This window comes from Cariama cristata, unplaced genomic scaffold (assembly GCF_000690535.1).
Source record: "Cariama cristata isolate BGI_N322 unplaced genomic scaffold, ASM69053v1 scaffold22208, whole genome shotgun sequence".
NCBI classification, from domain to species: domain Eukaryota; kingdom Metazoa; phylum Chordata; class Aves; order Cariamiformes; family Cariamidae; genus Cariama; species Cariama cristata.
The window spans coordinates 9,801-24,382 of record NW_009633215.1 but is presented as its reverse complement, the minus strand read 5'-3'; the positions used below and the strand labels follow the sequence as shown (position 1 = coordinate 24,382).

Sequence of the window (14,582 nt, the reverse complement as noted above, 5' to 3'; positions counted from 1 at the left end):
CGTTCTGTGGCTTTTCTCATGGATTAACAAATGCTGGCAGGACTATTCCCAGAATAGCATACTCTTATCTTTCTAGGCATCCTGAAGAAAGCATGCAGGGCTGTAACTATTTCAAAGACACTGTTTTGACACAAAGTATTTCTGTTTAACCCAGAACGTAGTCACAATAACATGATCTCATTAATGTGCAAATCGGTTTAAGTTAGGGAGTGGCATGGCACCACAAAGCTTGCAACTATACTTATCTCCATACCAAATTTGATTTGAATACTTCCAGCTCTTGAACAGAAACAAATTAATCAGTATGCTCTCCAGTTCTGCATGTCTGGAAGGGAGGAGTGCTCTGGGTATTTAGGCAGAAGGAAAGAGCTCCTACCTGTTACACAGTGACCAACTGTGGCCGCAGAAGACTAGAAGGGAAACCCCAAAGAAGTGAAGGCGAGGCGTGCAGTGGAAATAGAGAACGCGTCCTTATTTAAATCAGTTCCAGTGCACAACTGCCAGAAGTAACTCCCCAGAGGGCACAAAGGGAAAGTAAAGGTAATTTGGAAAAACAGTTTGCGTGAATACTGAGTTTTTGCAAAAAATCACTCATCTGTACAACAGACATGAGGTATAACAAAGAAAGACAAAGGGAATCACTAGTGTCACACAAACCAGTTCAATTATTGACATGAGTGAGTTGCTTTGGGTCCCTGAGTTTAAGGGAACAAAAGGAAGGAGATAAAGCAAGCTCCAATTTTATTATGCTATCAAGATGAAAAAGACAGAGGTACCACTTAGGAGACAGTGAACAGTGGTTCAAAGTGAATTACTCAAGTTCCCAGAAAAGTTAGGGGAGGTCATGATTGTCTTGGGTAAAAGAAGAAGTCTTCAGAGAGAAGTTAGGAGAAAATGGCTATATACAGCTACAGAGTAAATTATTAAGAATCATTTGCTAGAGTACCAATACAGAACTTGGGGAGGAAAAAAAAAAACCCAAACCAACCAGGCTGCAGGAAATTGCTCAGCCTTCTTTTCTCTGTGTGCTTAACAAACCCTTGTATTCAGAAGCACTTTGGATCATGCCTTCATATGAGTCTAACACTTCTAAATTATCAGACTACAGAAATGAACTGCAGAGTTCACCACAAGATATAGACTGTAAGTCATAACTCCGGTAACTGATGTCACTGCACCCAGTTTACTGTCCACTGCAGAAACAAGGTAATCTGCATGGAATCCCATGCAAATCTGGTGCAGCAGCTTTATTATCAGTTAAGTAGCTTCGTTACCAAGCTACATCTCAAAACCAAGGATCTGTCTCAAGTCTGACTCAATTAAGGAATCCTACAGCTGTGTAAGTGAACCTTATAAATGTGATACGCACTTAAAAAGTCATTTCCTCTGTGTTTACTTTGTTCTTGTGCATGTCCAAAGATTCAGCTGCTAGACAGTCACTTTGATGGTAGGAAGCAGGTGGATAGGAAGTTCTCAAAAGCTGCCATACCTTAACAGAGCAGAGAGTCTACCACTGTTAGAGAACAAATGAAAAAAACCTATTCATCCTCCCCCCGTATTTAGTAAAAGAAAAAACTACTTCAAAAAACCCAACCATCCAGAAGTAAACAGCTACAGTAGACTTGCCAGTTAAATTGTTGCAAGTTAAAGACACAGCTTTTCAAATACTTCAAGATTTACTACTCTGTAGCATAGTAACAGTGCTAAGTCACCCACAAAGTTGTAAACTACAGATGACTTCTGCCCCTAATATTTTGATCTAATTAAAACACTAGTTTAGCTACAACCATATGTTTCTGAACTTCCATACTGTAAGTTTTCTTTGGAATTTGTACTCAAAGTGAAGGCAGAAAACAAGCAAATTAGAATGCGTGATGGCTACCTGACTGCATGTTTCCTTCCAGGATGACAAACAAATGCCTAAGGCACAGTAGCCATAGGCAGACTGTCTTACCTGTGCTCTCTCTTCATCAAATTCCAGGCAGCCCATACCATCCAGTCTCTGTAGATCTATCCAGCCTTTCCAGATTACACAGACACCATTGAGAATCATAGGTGCCTTCAAGTACACCTGAAATAAAAGCAAAACACATGCTAGGAATTTGAAAGCATTTACACATATGCCTGCACAATGAAAATACTGACGCAGGAAGCTTCTATATGTATTCTTAGAAGAACATCCAAAGCAGCTGGTAACATGAGACTCCACTTAACAGCTTCTCCTGCCTCCTTTCCAAGAACTCATTTTAATCAAGTGAGTGCTGTTAACTTCTGCCTACTGTACTGGATGGAATAAATTTAAGCGGTGTTCTCGTTTTATAAACTGGAGTGCACCAGGACTTGGTTAGAATTCTGTTACTGCTTTCAGTTAAAGTAACTGTTTTGCTTGTCAGTTTACCTTCATGTCACAAAGAAAGTGGCATGCTGCCAGACATGGAGGATCCTTTACAGCACATTTAAATAGTTAAATGAACACATGCTTTCCTATTCCTAAGCAGCACTGTACATACAGCACCCCAATACATGAGCTCTTTCAACAAAGAACAAGCACCTGTTTCAGTCCTCCTCAAATTTACAAACTAGTCAGAGTTTAGTAAAATACACTATATATACACACCATGCTAAAAATAAGAAAGTCTTCCTGTGCCTATTCTAGCATTTGTGAAAGGCTTTTCAAGAGAAGCAACACCAGATGATCAAAACCCATCAACATGCACAGTGCCTTGAGCTTGAGCAAGAAATAATGCCTGAGTTTAAAGGCCCTACATCTAGATAACGGTAGATGATACAGTGATTTAAAGCACAAGTATTTCCCCTTCTAAAGACCAGAGATTAATCTCCACACAGGAAATTTAAAAAGAAGCAAATACAACACTAAATGAGTTTGACACTTTATATTTAATGACATCAGCAAAAAATACCACAGCAAAATTACCTAAACTGTGAAAAAGAAAGAAAGAAAAAAAAAAAAAAAAAAAAAAAAAAAAAAAAAAAAAAAAATCAACCTTCACTAGTTATTTCAGACTACTTGGCAAGTTAAAACCCCCCACGGAACAGAAGTTTGTCTATGTTGAATCGCCAGAGAGGCCTGCGCCCACTTCAGATTTAAAGGCTGCTTAGACATCCAAAATCCTGTCGAGTCTTTTCAGTCTTCAGGAGTGGCCCAGCTACCTAGGGGAATTTTCACACAGCGCCTCCTCTAATAGTTCTAAATTCATCCTGTGGCAAATCCTCATCAAAGTATTATTGATGTTTAGTGCTATAGCACTTTTCAAAGCACCCCAACTGTGCCTACTTGCTCCGTTTCACACTTACCAGCTAAGGTCACTCAAGCAGGAAAAGAAAAGGCTTTTCGATACAGGAGGTACAGAAAGAAAGCAAGCCTTGCTTATGCAAAGGCTGTCCTGGTAAAATTAAGCACTGAACAACACGAAAGGCAACCCATGAGTGGAAGAAAGGGAACAAGTAACATGAAACCAATTGACAAACAAGTAATGTTATTTGCCAAAGAAAATACACATTTGATCTCTGAGCTTGATTTTTTACAACTTAACCACCCTTCAATATGCAGTGACAGAAGTTTCAATTAGTACAATACACAGTAGCTCAATAGTGAAGAAATAAAGGTTAGTTCAAGCAAATCTTCTTTGTATCTCTCTACAAAGAAGAGCACAGACTGGTTTTCTGTCCTTGTATTCACAGACTAGCTATGCAAGTCATCACACCTATGTCTTCTGTGAAGACAGCACACTATGCAGAGCGCAGATCTACCGGCCAACAGCCTTCGCGAGCAAAGGCATCAGAACCAGCGTGAGACAATGTGGACTATCAGGAAATCACCTCCCACCACCTTCATGTCAAGATTAATCATTTCAAATATACGAAATATAACATTACTCCCTTTCAGCAGAGTCTTCACTCATTCATCTCACAAGAAATAAACTAAGTACGCACCATCAATTTAACACGTGCATTTAATTAGTTTAGAAGTGAAAGACAGTTAAAGAGGTTATTAGAATCAAAAGTCATTCTCTTCTAAGAAGATTGCAGAATAATCGAAAGGAAAAAAAAGCAGCATAACCTAACTATGGGTCTGTAAAGACAAAACAGTCTGTACTCTAATGCTAGTTACTTTTTGCAGAAGCAAACCAGCATTTTGCTGATCTTCATTTAGGGTTTATCTTTCACCTAGCCTCCCCTATCCTTCTGGCCCACAACAAAAGCCTGGAACATCAAAAGTTACACAGGACTTCCCACAGATGACAAGACTGAGCTTTTCAAGTCATCCAAGAGGACAATATTTTTTGTCTGTTTCTTCGACAAGGAATATTATGCCACCACTAACCGCCTCCTTTCAGTGGCCGTTGGATTGCCTTGGTCACTGCAGCTGCTAGTGCATTATAAGCAAACTTCACAGCTCCGTGCAAACAGTAGGTAGCTCAGATGTAGCTGTTGAGGGCTCAGTACTTCAAATGCAATGCCTTACGCGTCACCGGGAAGCCTGAGCAGTGCTGGAAATTCTGTGAAAGTCTTCAGAAGTCAAAGGGGAAAAAGGGAAAGAAGTTGACAGGGTTGATGTGATTACTGATGCCTACTATCTGCCCTGAGCACACTGACCAACAGCTGAGCTGCTGACAAAGCAGCTTCCGAACCACTGTCACACAGCCTGACCTTTCAAGATAAAGTACTCTGCCCTTGCTCCGGAATCAGAGCCCTTAAAGCCTTGCCCCACTAGATTCAGTAGGTTTTCAAAACTTAGATAACGAACATTTTTCACCTCCGAAAGGATGAATTCCTTAGCCAGATATTTGAGGTTTGAAATTACTACGTAATCATTCAAATTTAGTATAATTCATATTGAAACCACATGCGCTTATGAAGGAACTTTTCTCTCATTAAAACACACAATAAAGCATACTGGTGCTTTTTCCTTTATTTTAGAGAAAGGAATTTAGGCTCCTTTTCCCCCCTCTTCTCTTTCTGGAGAATGGAAACCACCCAAGACTGTAGTCAAAACCGTTTAACCACGTATTTCCTTCTTTTCAGATAAAGCCATGCTGGTTCCCTTTCAATTTCCGAACTTCACAGAATTATTAATAAATTACTGCTCGTCTATGAGCACATGACCTGTTATGCCATCTCAAAATCCAGCACAAATTTGCCTTTTAAAAAACTTTCAGAATTCTCTATTCTGAAAGTTGCCTTAAGACAGTCACAGTGAGAGAGCAAAGGCAAAAGCCACATTATTTCTATAAAGGCCCCAACTTCCCCCCTTAATATTACTGAGCTATAAAATTTGATTAAAAGTAGATAAAAGGATGACTTTGTTAGAAAAACTCTAAAGTTTGTTTCTAACCCCAGATTGATATAATTCATACAGTTTTATAAGTCCCTCCCACACCTCCGGGTGCTTTTCATAACAGTATCTGGAAGTCAGTCCTGTAAAACTCGGATACTTTGGTGAAAAGCACTAGAGAGCAGTAGGAAGAAGGAGAGGTTGGAAGTCAGGCAATTACCAATTTCATATTCAGTGGATGAATTTAATGCTACATAAACACCATTATAAGGACACACAAGAGGAAAAGATGTATTATACAGCTGCCTCCTTTCAGAGTACAGTCCATCCGACACACCAAACGAGGTACGGTTTTTCTGACAGTGACAGCAGATGGCTGCGTAACTAAGTTAAGCATTATTATACATATGTTGAAGGAAGAGAATAAGTTCTCCCTCATTTTGCACCCTCATTTTCACACACTGGCACAGCCAAAGCCGATTAGTTTTTTTAGATTTTGAGACCTAGGTAAACTGTCATATACCAAAATCTGCAAATTTTTGTAGCTTATACCAGCTGAATTTTTGTTCAGGTGGTTGTTATACAAAAGTTTCAATCCACCTCAAACTACAGCTTCCATTTCAAACTCCTACTACAAATCAAAGTACCATTAAAATGTTTTAAGTGAGAAAAGTAGACATGTTACTTTTACATTGGAAACAGGCTTTTAGTGTTAGAACAAATATTCTGCTTGCTGACCGAACAACCGGCAAGAGTAAATACCCTTATCTCCTGGCAGATTATCTAGATAGAGGACGAACAGCACCACAAACACATGTAAACCTGAGATGGTGCTGCATGAATAAATGAGGCTCTAAGTTGTTGAGCTGTGTTCGTGCTTTCTTGGTCTATAAGCTGGCTTGATCCCAAAGACCTCTGTGCCACACCTTCAATATACAGTGTATCTCACCTTCCTTTCCGTACTCTTTCAACTGTTATTTCTTTTCAGCTGCATTTAAATGAGCAACCCTCTCCTCCAACTCCAACTAACCGGGAGTTAGCTTTGTTAAAAATAGGCAGGGACGTGGCTCCTGTAACACCATTCGTTCATATTTTAAAAACCAAACTTGATTTGAATATAGTGAAGCATACAGAGGAGGACAATTCTCAATGACTTTAAAAAAAAAGCCGCTTGACTTGAGTACAAGACACAAAAACCTCAGTTTCATATCCTATTTTAGTCCTCTAGTAAATCCTTATCTCACAGTGCCAGGGTATTTAACTGATGTGCTACAGATATGCTATCTGCATGCTCCATCCACACATCCTGCAGTTACAGAAAATGTTCTTTCTCCCTAAAGCAACCGAGCCATTTCCTCCCCCAGAGATTGCACACAGTTCTCACCACCCACTGACTAATGAATCAGCACGCTCACAACAGCCACCACCATCCATGAGACCAACTTACCACCCCACCAACACCCCCCCCCAGGAAACACCAGTCCCCAGTGAAGTAGTGCAGTCCCCTCCCTTCTGTTTTCATTTTCCCAGCACACTGGAGCAAAATGCATTCTTTCAGAAGAGCCTCAGTTCTGACTCACCGTCTGCCTCACCACACACACATCTGCCCATTCATAACTGCTCACACAAGCTGCCTCTCGCTCGGTTGAGCCAAGTACGTACATCCCAGTTTTGATCCCACCTTCCCCTGAATCATACCCTGCTTTTAAATATTTAAACAGCAGTCTCCCCAGTGACTTCATCTATGAAACACTGACCACTAAGAAAGAAACAGCTGTAAACATTTACTCCAAGTAAGGAAGATGTTAATCGGTCAAGGCTAACACCATTTCAGCTTCTCTTAACATAGTCTGTATACACCGCCGAGTAAAAGGAGACTACCTATTCAAAATGTTCAAATAGGAAATTAGATATTCCTCTGTTTCCTTTAACAGAAATCTGGAGGGAGTACACATACATTTTCATAAATAAAATGTGGTGGTCTTGCCATACAGATTTGGTATGACTGTTCTGAAATGTAAAGTTGAGTCAGTTCCCCTCCATCCCCAAATACCAAGACTCACTTTCATATCATAATCAAAAAAGGGTCGCTAGCTTGGGTTTCAAAAAGGGGCAGAGCATGAGAGAGGAAGCAATCTATGAAAAGCAAAAAAAAAGAAAAAAGCTTTTCTAAAACTCTGCAACAGAATTTATACAGTAAAATCCTCAATTATCTGGGGAACAAAACAGAATGGTACCTTCAGTAGTGTAACAACAACTGAAGTTACAGCAAAAGCTGACAACTCCACATAAGGCTTCAGACTACACTTTTAGATGCTGATCACTCCTATCTTAAAAGACAGGAGTAAGTAAACTATGATAGGAGTAAGTAGACTAAGTAAAACCAACCTAGTCGTTGACAGAGTTTACAGCACGTACCAGACTCTGTAAGTTCGATTCCAAAATGAAACCCTTGTAACATAGTCGTAACTGGGAATGAAACAGTAAATAGAAAGAGTTGAAAAGAATCCCATTTAAAAAGTCAGTATGAGCAAAACAGACCTTTCAGTGTTTTTAATCTTAGAACAATAGACTCATCACTGCAAATCATAAGAGCTCAAAAATCCAAGAAATTTAGATCAATCCTTCTGTCTCATGCCTTAAAGGAAGAAGAAGAATAGATTTTAAGCACAAAAAGATGTTTTCTAAGTTATTTAGAAAACTACATCTTGAAGCAGCTTCCACTATATGAAAATGAGGTTGAGTTTAGATCTAAACCTTATACTATTCTGTGAAAATGCAAAGGAAGTGACACTTCCTGACAAAACAAGAATCTTTCCTAAACAGTTGTACATGGATGACCCGACCACGGCTTTCAAGATGAATACTGCTCTAGGTTTCTCAGGGGTGGCACCTATGTCACAGCCATATCACACCACTGACAACAGGCCCTGGCTGGGCCAAGGTCCCCCTGCTAAGGTGGGACTGCTGGGATGGCGCTGACCAGCGCCACGGAGATGCCTGGGGTCACCACGGCAGGTACGGCAGACCCTACAGCGTCCAGGTGACCTGTTCCTAAAGCTTTGTGATCGCACAAAGACACCTCACTTGCGACTTTAGACTACGTAAAGAATTTGAAAAGAGGCTGGTAAGATCAGGAATGACCACGCCTGTTGTGGTGCATGAAATATTCTTTGGAAAAAGCCTATTTCAGCTTTTTAGTTTTCTTCTTTCCTCTATGTTATCTATGCACGCTCTAACACCTGCCCAAAAACTAAACACAAACAGACCAAAAAACCAACCACCTAGGCATTAGTTTTTACAGGATACATGAAGAATTTCTGGAAAGAAAGTTTAACATTCAAAATGAAATAGCGTTACTCTATTTCATCAGCTATGACAAACATTGATTCCTCAAGCAAAACCAGAAATATTAACAAAACAGTATGCCTGCTCCGAGTCTCAATCTAGATTGTTATGCTTAAGAAAAAAAAGAAGAAGAAAATAAAAGTTCTAAATGCAGTCTTTCATACCACAATGTCTTAACATTTCAAAAAGCAGTGGAAATGCAAATTCATCGACTGTAAGGAACAAAGTATCTTGAAGAAAACGATTTGCTGAAATACAAAATATCCCATGAATTGCTAACAGCCTGTACTAAAATTTTAATAGCCACAAGTTAACACAGCTAAGCACAAGGCTAACTAATTTAACTATTGTTTGCAGGGGTTTGTTGTATGCAAGTAGTTAAAACTGTTGCAAAAGATTTTAAACCTCTGTATTTTCCTCCCTTTAAAGCAATAGATCCGAAAAAAAATCTGCTTCTGCGTGCTTCTGCGTGCTTCTGCTTAAAGTCAATTAACAAAGTTGCAACTATGATTTAATTTCTCAGAAAGATTTTTAATTTAGTCTGACCCTTACCAAAATACTGTACCTACCAGACTCAGGAGTCAGAGGAATACAATTTTTTTAATTAAGTTTTAGACTCTTAGACGCACTTTGCCCCCCTCTATGCAAACCTTTAAATTTATACATGCCTATGTATACATGCTAATGTCAAAGGTGATTCAAGATACAGCTTGAAGTATTAGCTTAAGGCATTTCACAGCCAAGAAAAAAAATAAATCTCAAAAACATCGCCAAGAAAAAAAATAAATCTCAAAAACATCCTGCAGTAGGTTCCATTCAAGAACATCAACAATACAAAAATCTATTTTAGTTCTCTAATTATAGGAGAAGGTGTTTGGATAACAAGTGATAGCATTCCCTTGGTATATTCCCTGAGGAAAGAAAGTACTCCAATTCACAACTAGAAAACCATCTCAGAAAACCTTTGCTACAATTTTCAACTTCATAGCAAAACCTGATGGTTTGGTATTACGTACTTTGGCCAATTTTTAAATGTGCTTACATAAAAGTCACCCGTTTTTATTACAAATACCACTGAAGTTTCAGAAAATGCCTCTATAGATAAAATTCAGATGCAACACAATCCATTTTTAAAATTCTATGTAATAAAAATATCCACATGTGGACTCACATTAAAAATGTCTTTGTAAGTAGTATCCGAGCTGCAACAAAACCTCTCTCAACATGCTTTCTGTATTACTGAAATACTACAGTGATGACTTTTGTTTTGGTTTCTAAAACTTCAAAAAAAGAACAGCAAAAGAATCTTCCTCACTTTACTGAAGAGAAAGAATTTACAAGTCACTTTTAGAAAACCTGATATTTTTCTGGTTTTTTTGGTTGTTGTTTGTTAGGTTTTTCTTCTGCGTAGTTAGCTCAACTATGTAATCGTGAGTCCTTTTCAAAAGCAGATCATTGTTTCATTAAATTAGGTAGGTTACTATTTCACTTAACCAAAAAACAAGTCTACAACTAAGAATAGATATGAAGCATCAAGGATGTCAGAACAAATGTGATTCAAATCCGTGACGACTACAGCATTTTATTCCTGGATTAAGATCACTGCCCAGTACTTATGCTTAGAAGCTAGCAGAGAAAAAAAAAAATACTGAAATGCTACTGCACAGAAATTATACTCATCATTTAATAACAAGTAAGTCTCCAGACACAGTTCAACCTCCCAAAATATTGCAATTGCTGGATTGAGCGGGAAACATACACTACACTTGACCAAAACCACCAAAAAAACCCGAAAGCAAAAAGTAGGTGACTTCTTGTTTTCACAGCGTCACTACAAAAAGGTCTAATGCCTCCTGACATGAAAACTCAGCTAGAACTGAGAATCAACAAAAATGCAATGAGCAGAATATATGGATAATCTGAAAGGCAAATACATGCTGGGGTTTTCCCCTGTGAAACTTCACAGGGTCTTTTATCAGTACATCTTTACCACTAGATTCTACATGAGAAAGACGGCTGGATTTTAAATCTACTCCCCTGAAACAGCGTGCATTAAAAAAGACCCAATTTTTCTTGCAACATTTAAAAAGAATAATATTTTTGCAAAAAAATATTGCTAGGAAACCGCTGCCGTTTTGCTGCTGCAAGTATGCCTGCATGTACTGAGAAATGCTGATGCTCACAAAACCAGTTAACTAACAGGGACACACACTCTTTTCTGCCACGTTGACAGAATATATTTTCCAGACAGAAATTTCAAAATTGGTTGGGAAATTAGTTCTTTTCAAGCTTTCAGAAAACAGCATTAGCAAAAAGCAGTTATAACTAGAAACTCCAATAGAGGGTTAGAAAGAGAGGCTTACCTAAAGCACATCATTTACACACCATGCTATCGGCGTGCAAATAAATAGTCTATTAAGCCTGTATTTTTGAACTGAAAATTTGAAATGTGTAATGCAAGTAATAATACTCCACTAGAAAATACTCGATTTTGACAACATAGGCAAGCAACTAACAAAACACACACAGGAACTGACCCCAGCACGAGAGGGGTAAGAAAAGTTGCCTCTTCTGCCCCTTTGGCTTTTGTAACGTTCTTGAGCACTTTGACAGCCTCACCCTTCCCCCTTAAGCAGGATTCAAGTTTAGAAAAACTGCATGGACATTTATTCAACAGGGAGTGCTGCATCAAGCCTTAAAATAATGCAAGTTAGTAATTGTTTGCCTTTTGTATACCGTAACAACTACATAGCTTTCACTATCCAATAAAATTTCATAATGTCATAATTATTCTACAGAAAACTATCAGCTTCTGCAGAGAAACATCATTAACAAGGGCTGAGAATTTAACAGAGTATTAGCACTTTCAGATATATGTTTAATATCAAGTTCTCTAAACAGCAAAATCCTGAAAAAAAAAATATCACCACAGTTATAAAGATAGTGAATAATATAAATACAGCTTTGGTTAGCCAAAATGCAACAAGAATTCTCCCAGCACAAGACCAGGAAAATACAGAACCAACACTGTATGATCTGCAGGAGAGGGGAACAAATTTAAATTCTTATGCACTTTTTATTCCCTATAAACCATCTACCGATTCATTTTCTTGAAGTTCAAAAAATTCATAGCTGACACCAGCTCTACTTCCTCAAAAGTCTAATTCTCAAGTTCTATGTATCAGAATAGAGCTTCAAAAAATTTTATACTGCTTCTCCAAATGCTTTGTCAGGAAAGTACCAGCCTGCACATCTCATGAACAGTCTGTTGTAAGACCTTTTGAAGTGATTAGAAACATCAGCTTTTTGGTTTGCTATAACTAAAATTCTGATAGTTTTCTGCAGTGAAAACCCACCAGGCTACCCGGTTGTGTAATCACATTGCAGGGTACTGTACTCTGATTCCCCTAGTTGGGGGCATCTGGACATGAGATTGCCCACTGCTCCCCTACTCAACGGAAAATGCTTGCCCTCAATATATTAACAAATAAAATCAGAGAGGCATGCAAACTTCACAAAGAAATCCCCAAACACTCCTTGGTAGCATGAGAAAAACACACTACCATACTTGGTTTACTTTGTCTAGATGCCCTCCTACCTTAGTTTTCCTATTCTGAAGCATTCTTTAGGCTTGTATTAGTTTTCCAAAAACAGAAAGAAAAGTTCAATATTGCCTCTACTGAAGAATGTAAGCTTTTCCCTTTTTTTAATATCTTTCAATTTTTTAAAGGAATATATTAGTTGAAACGAAGCTAAAAATTTCTTCTTGTCACCTCCAACCTGTCTTGTCAAACAATGCTGGCTACTCCTCAACTGCCGTCAAAGAGGTATTTCATCAGGGCAGAAGAGTCCCCATCAAGTGTTTCAGAGCCGCTTCCTTCCCTAGATTTCAGACCTAAAAGTATGTAAAATGTGACAGACAACATTTTGTCCTCAGTCACTGTATTGCAATAGAAAATCCAAAGTTTAATGATGCTTACTGTAAAAATTACACCAGGTTTAAGAACTCCTCCTATCACCTTCCACAGATTTCATGTTCTATATTTACACTGAGATGAACAGATAAAACAAGTTGCATACCCAGAAGTCCCACAACAACGAGCTGCTGCCTGCAATCATCTAAGCAAACTATCTCACATACAGAGAGAAGGCAGAAGTTCTCCACAGACTCACCAAGTACCTACAATCTGGATCTCATATACAAGTCTAGTTATTATTGTAACAGAAAATACATAGACTTTCTGATTAGACAAAACATCTGCAGCATCAGCTACTCCCCAAAAAACAATCCTTTCGTTAGCACTGATCTTCTTGGAACAGCAGTCTGGTGCAAGAGTCCTCATTTTTTTCCATATTATTGTCACAGGACGTATTTTACCAGGCCAACTTGTTAAACAGCAAATATGCAATTATGCAAGCTAATTAGCTCATTTTGTTACTCGTGCTTTGGACAATAAAGCTTGAAGGAACATTTCAGTAACTTTCAGAAAAATGACAGTTTCTTGTTGCAAACGTTTCACCATCTTTTTTTTTTTCCAATATGAAGTATTAAGTGATTTTCACTAAGAAACAGACATCCTCAACAGTGATGCTCTTACTTTTCTCATTCATTTATAAGAGCAGCAAAGCATAATGTTAACAACTTTGCTTAGTAAGTGGAGACTGATATGCAAACAAGAGGATTCGACCATCCACATGTCTGGATTTCTTCCAGCATCTATGCTGCAGAGATCTCAAGTACTGCTTTCATCCACACAGCACTCATCTGTCCTTATACATAGCTGGTTCCCAAATGAAAAATTTAGCTCACTAATTCTGGTTTTCTTCATCTCCTAGGAAACTTTAGGATGATAGTACGAGTAAATCTGAAGTCTTGTCTATATAACCGCAATGGGTGCATTTAGACCACTGGAAAAGGTTCAAGGTAATCTATAAAACATGACCGAATAACTGCTTCTACAACATGTAATAAAAGCTAATCAAAGGCAGGTTTACTGATGGCAGATCTGAAGTTCTCGGGACCTACAGAAAGGTTGATAGGCAGGCATCACAAACAGCACAGCCATGCTCTGTAAGTGCTGCTCATAAGCATTGTTTCAAAGTGACAAGGTCACTGCGTGCACTGTAATGCATGAACAAGGCTGCATGCAGTAACAAAAGTATGTGGAGGATGGGGGCAGTGAAAGGATTACGAGGAAAAGGCCGTGGATACTTGTCACATGAGAGATGCCTGCTGTGACTCATGCTGTAGTGGCAGAGGGCACCCTACAATAAATCACTCTTCAGAAACAACTGTCCAAATCTCAGCCAGTGGCTGCTTGCCAGCACAGGACAACATGCACCTAACAAGCGACAAGCTCTAAAGATTTCTCTTCCCAAAGTCCCAGTTCCTAACTGTTAATAGCGTATAAACTGGATGCAGATAGGGACATCTCCCTATTTTGAGGAAAAGTGAATAAGTAAAGATACACTATGACTACCCGGCTTCAAATGGAGTTTCAATTGAACAGCTCTCCCCTATGCAATACCAGGTCATAATGAATAACAACTCAAAGTATCTAGGCAAAACAAGAAAAAGTTTCACTCGCCTCTAAAGCAAAAACGGTATAGGAACATAAACAAAGAAATTATGTATCTGGGGAAGAAAGAAAAAAGAAACTGAGCAGTCTCTGTTAAATAAAAGACTCTTAAGCACAAACACAATAATAAAATCTAGAATCACAAGCATCTAGAGAAAACTAGTATTTTACCCAAATCACATAGATGATCCTGGATGAAAACTGATTAAGGGGACCATAACCACGCACCGACTTTCTTCTTTAAACCTTACAGAAAAAGCTTGAGAAAGGTAAAAAGGAATGACAGGGATGTGGGCTTCATCAGGGCAACACCACTTCCCTTGGCCGAAGCAAACAAAAGCATCTCGAAGGGCCGGAGT

At 38.7% G+C, this 14,582-nt stretch overlaps 1 protein-coding gene across 1 annotated transcript in view; it reads right to left on the bottom strand.

Moving 5' to 3' along the window:
* The window catches only part of CBFB (core-binding factor, beta subunit), a gene marked incomplete at its 5' end in the record, with an annotated part of 36,995 nt that overhangs the window by 16,980 nt on the left and 5,433 nt on the right, over positions 1 to 14,582 (bottom strand). The window contains one exon of the mRNA XM_009706683.1: positions 1,955 to 2,071. Within this exon, the coding sequence (XP_009704985.1) occupies positions 1,955 to 2,071 (117 nt within the window). The remainder of the gene's footprint in view (positions 1 to 1,954; positions 2,072 to 14,582) is intronic.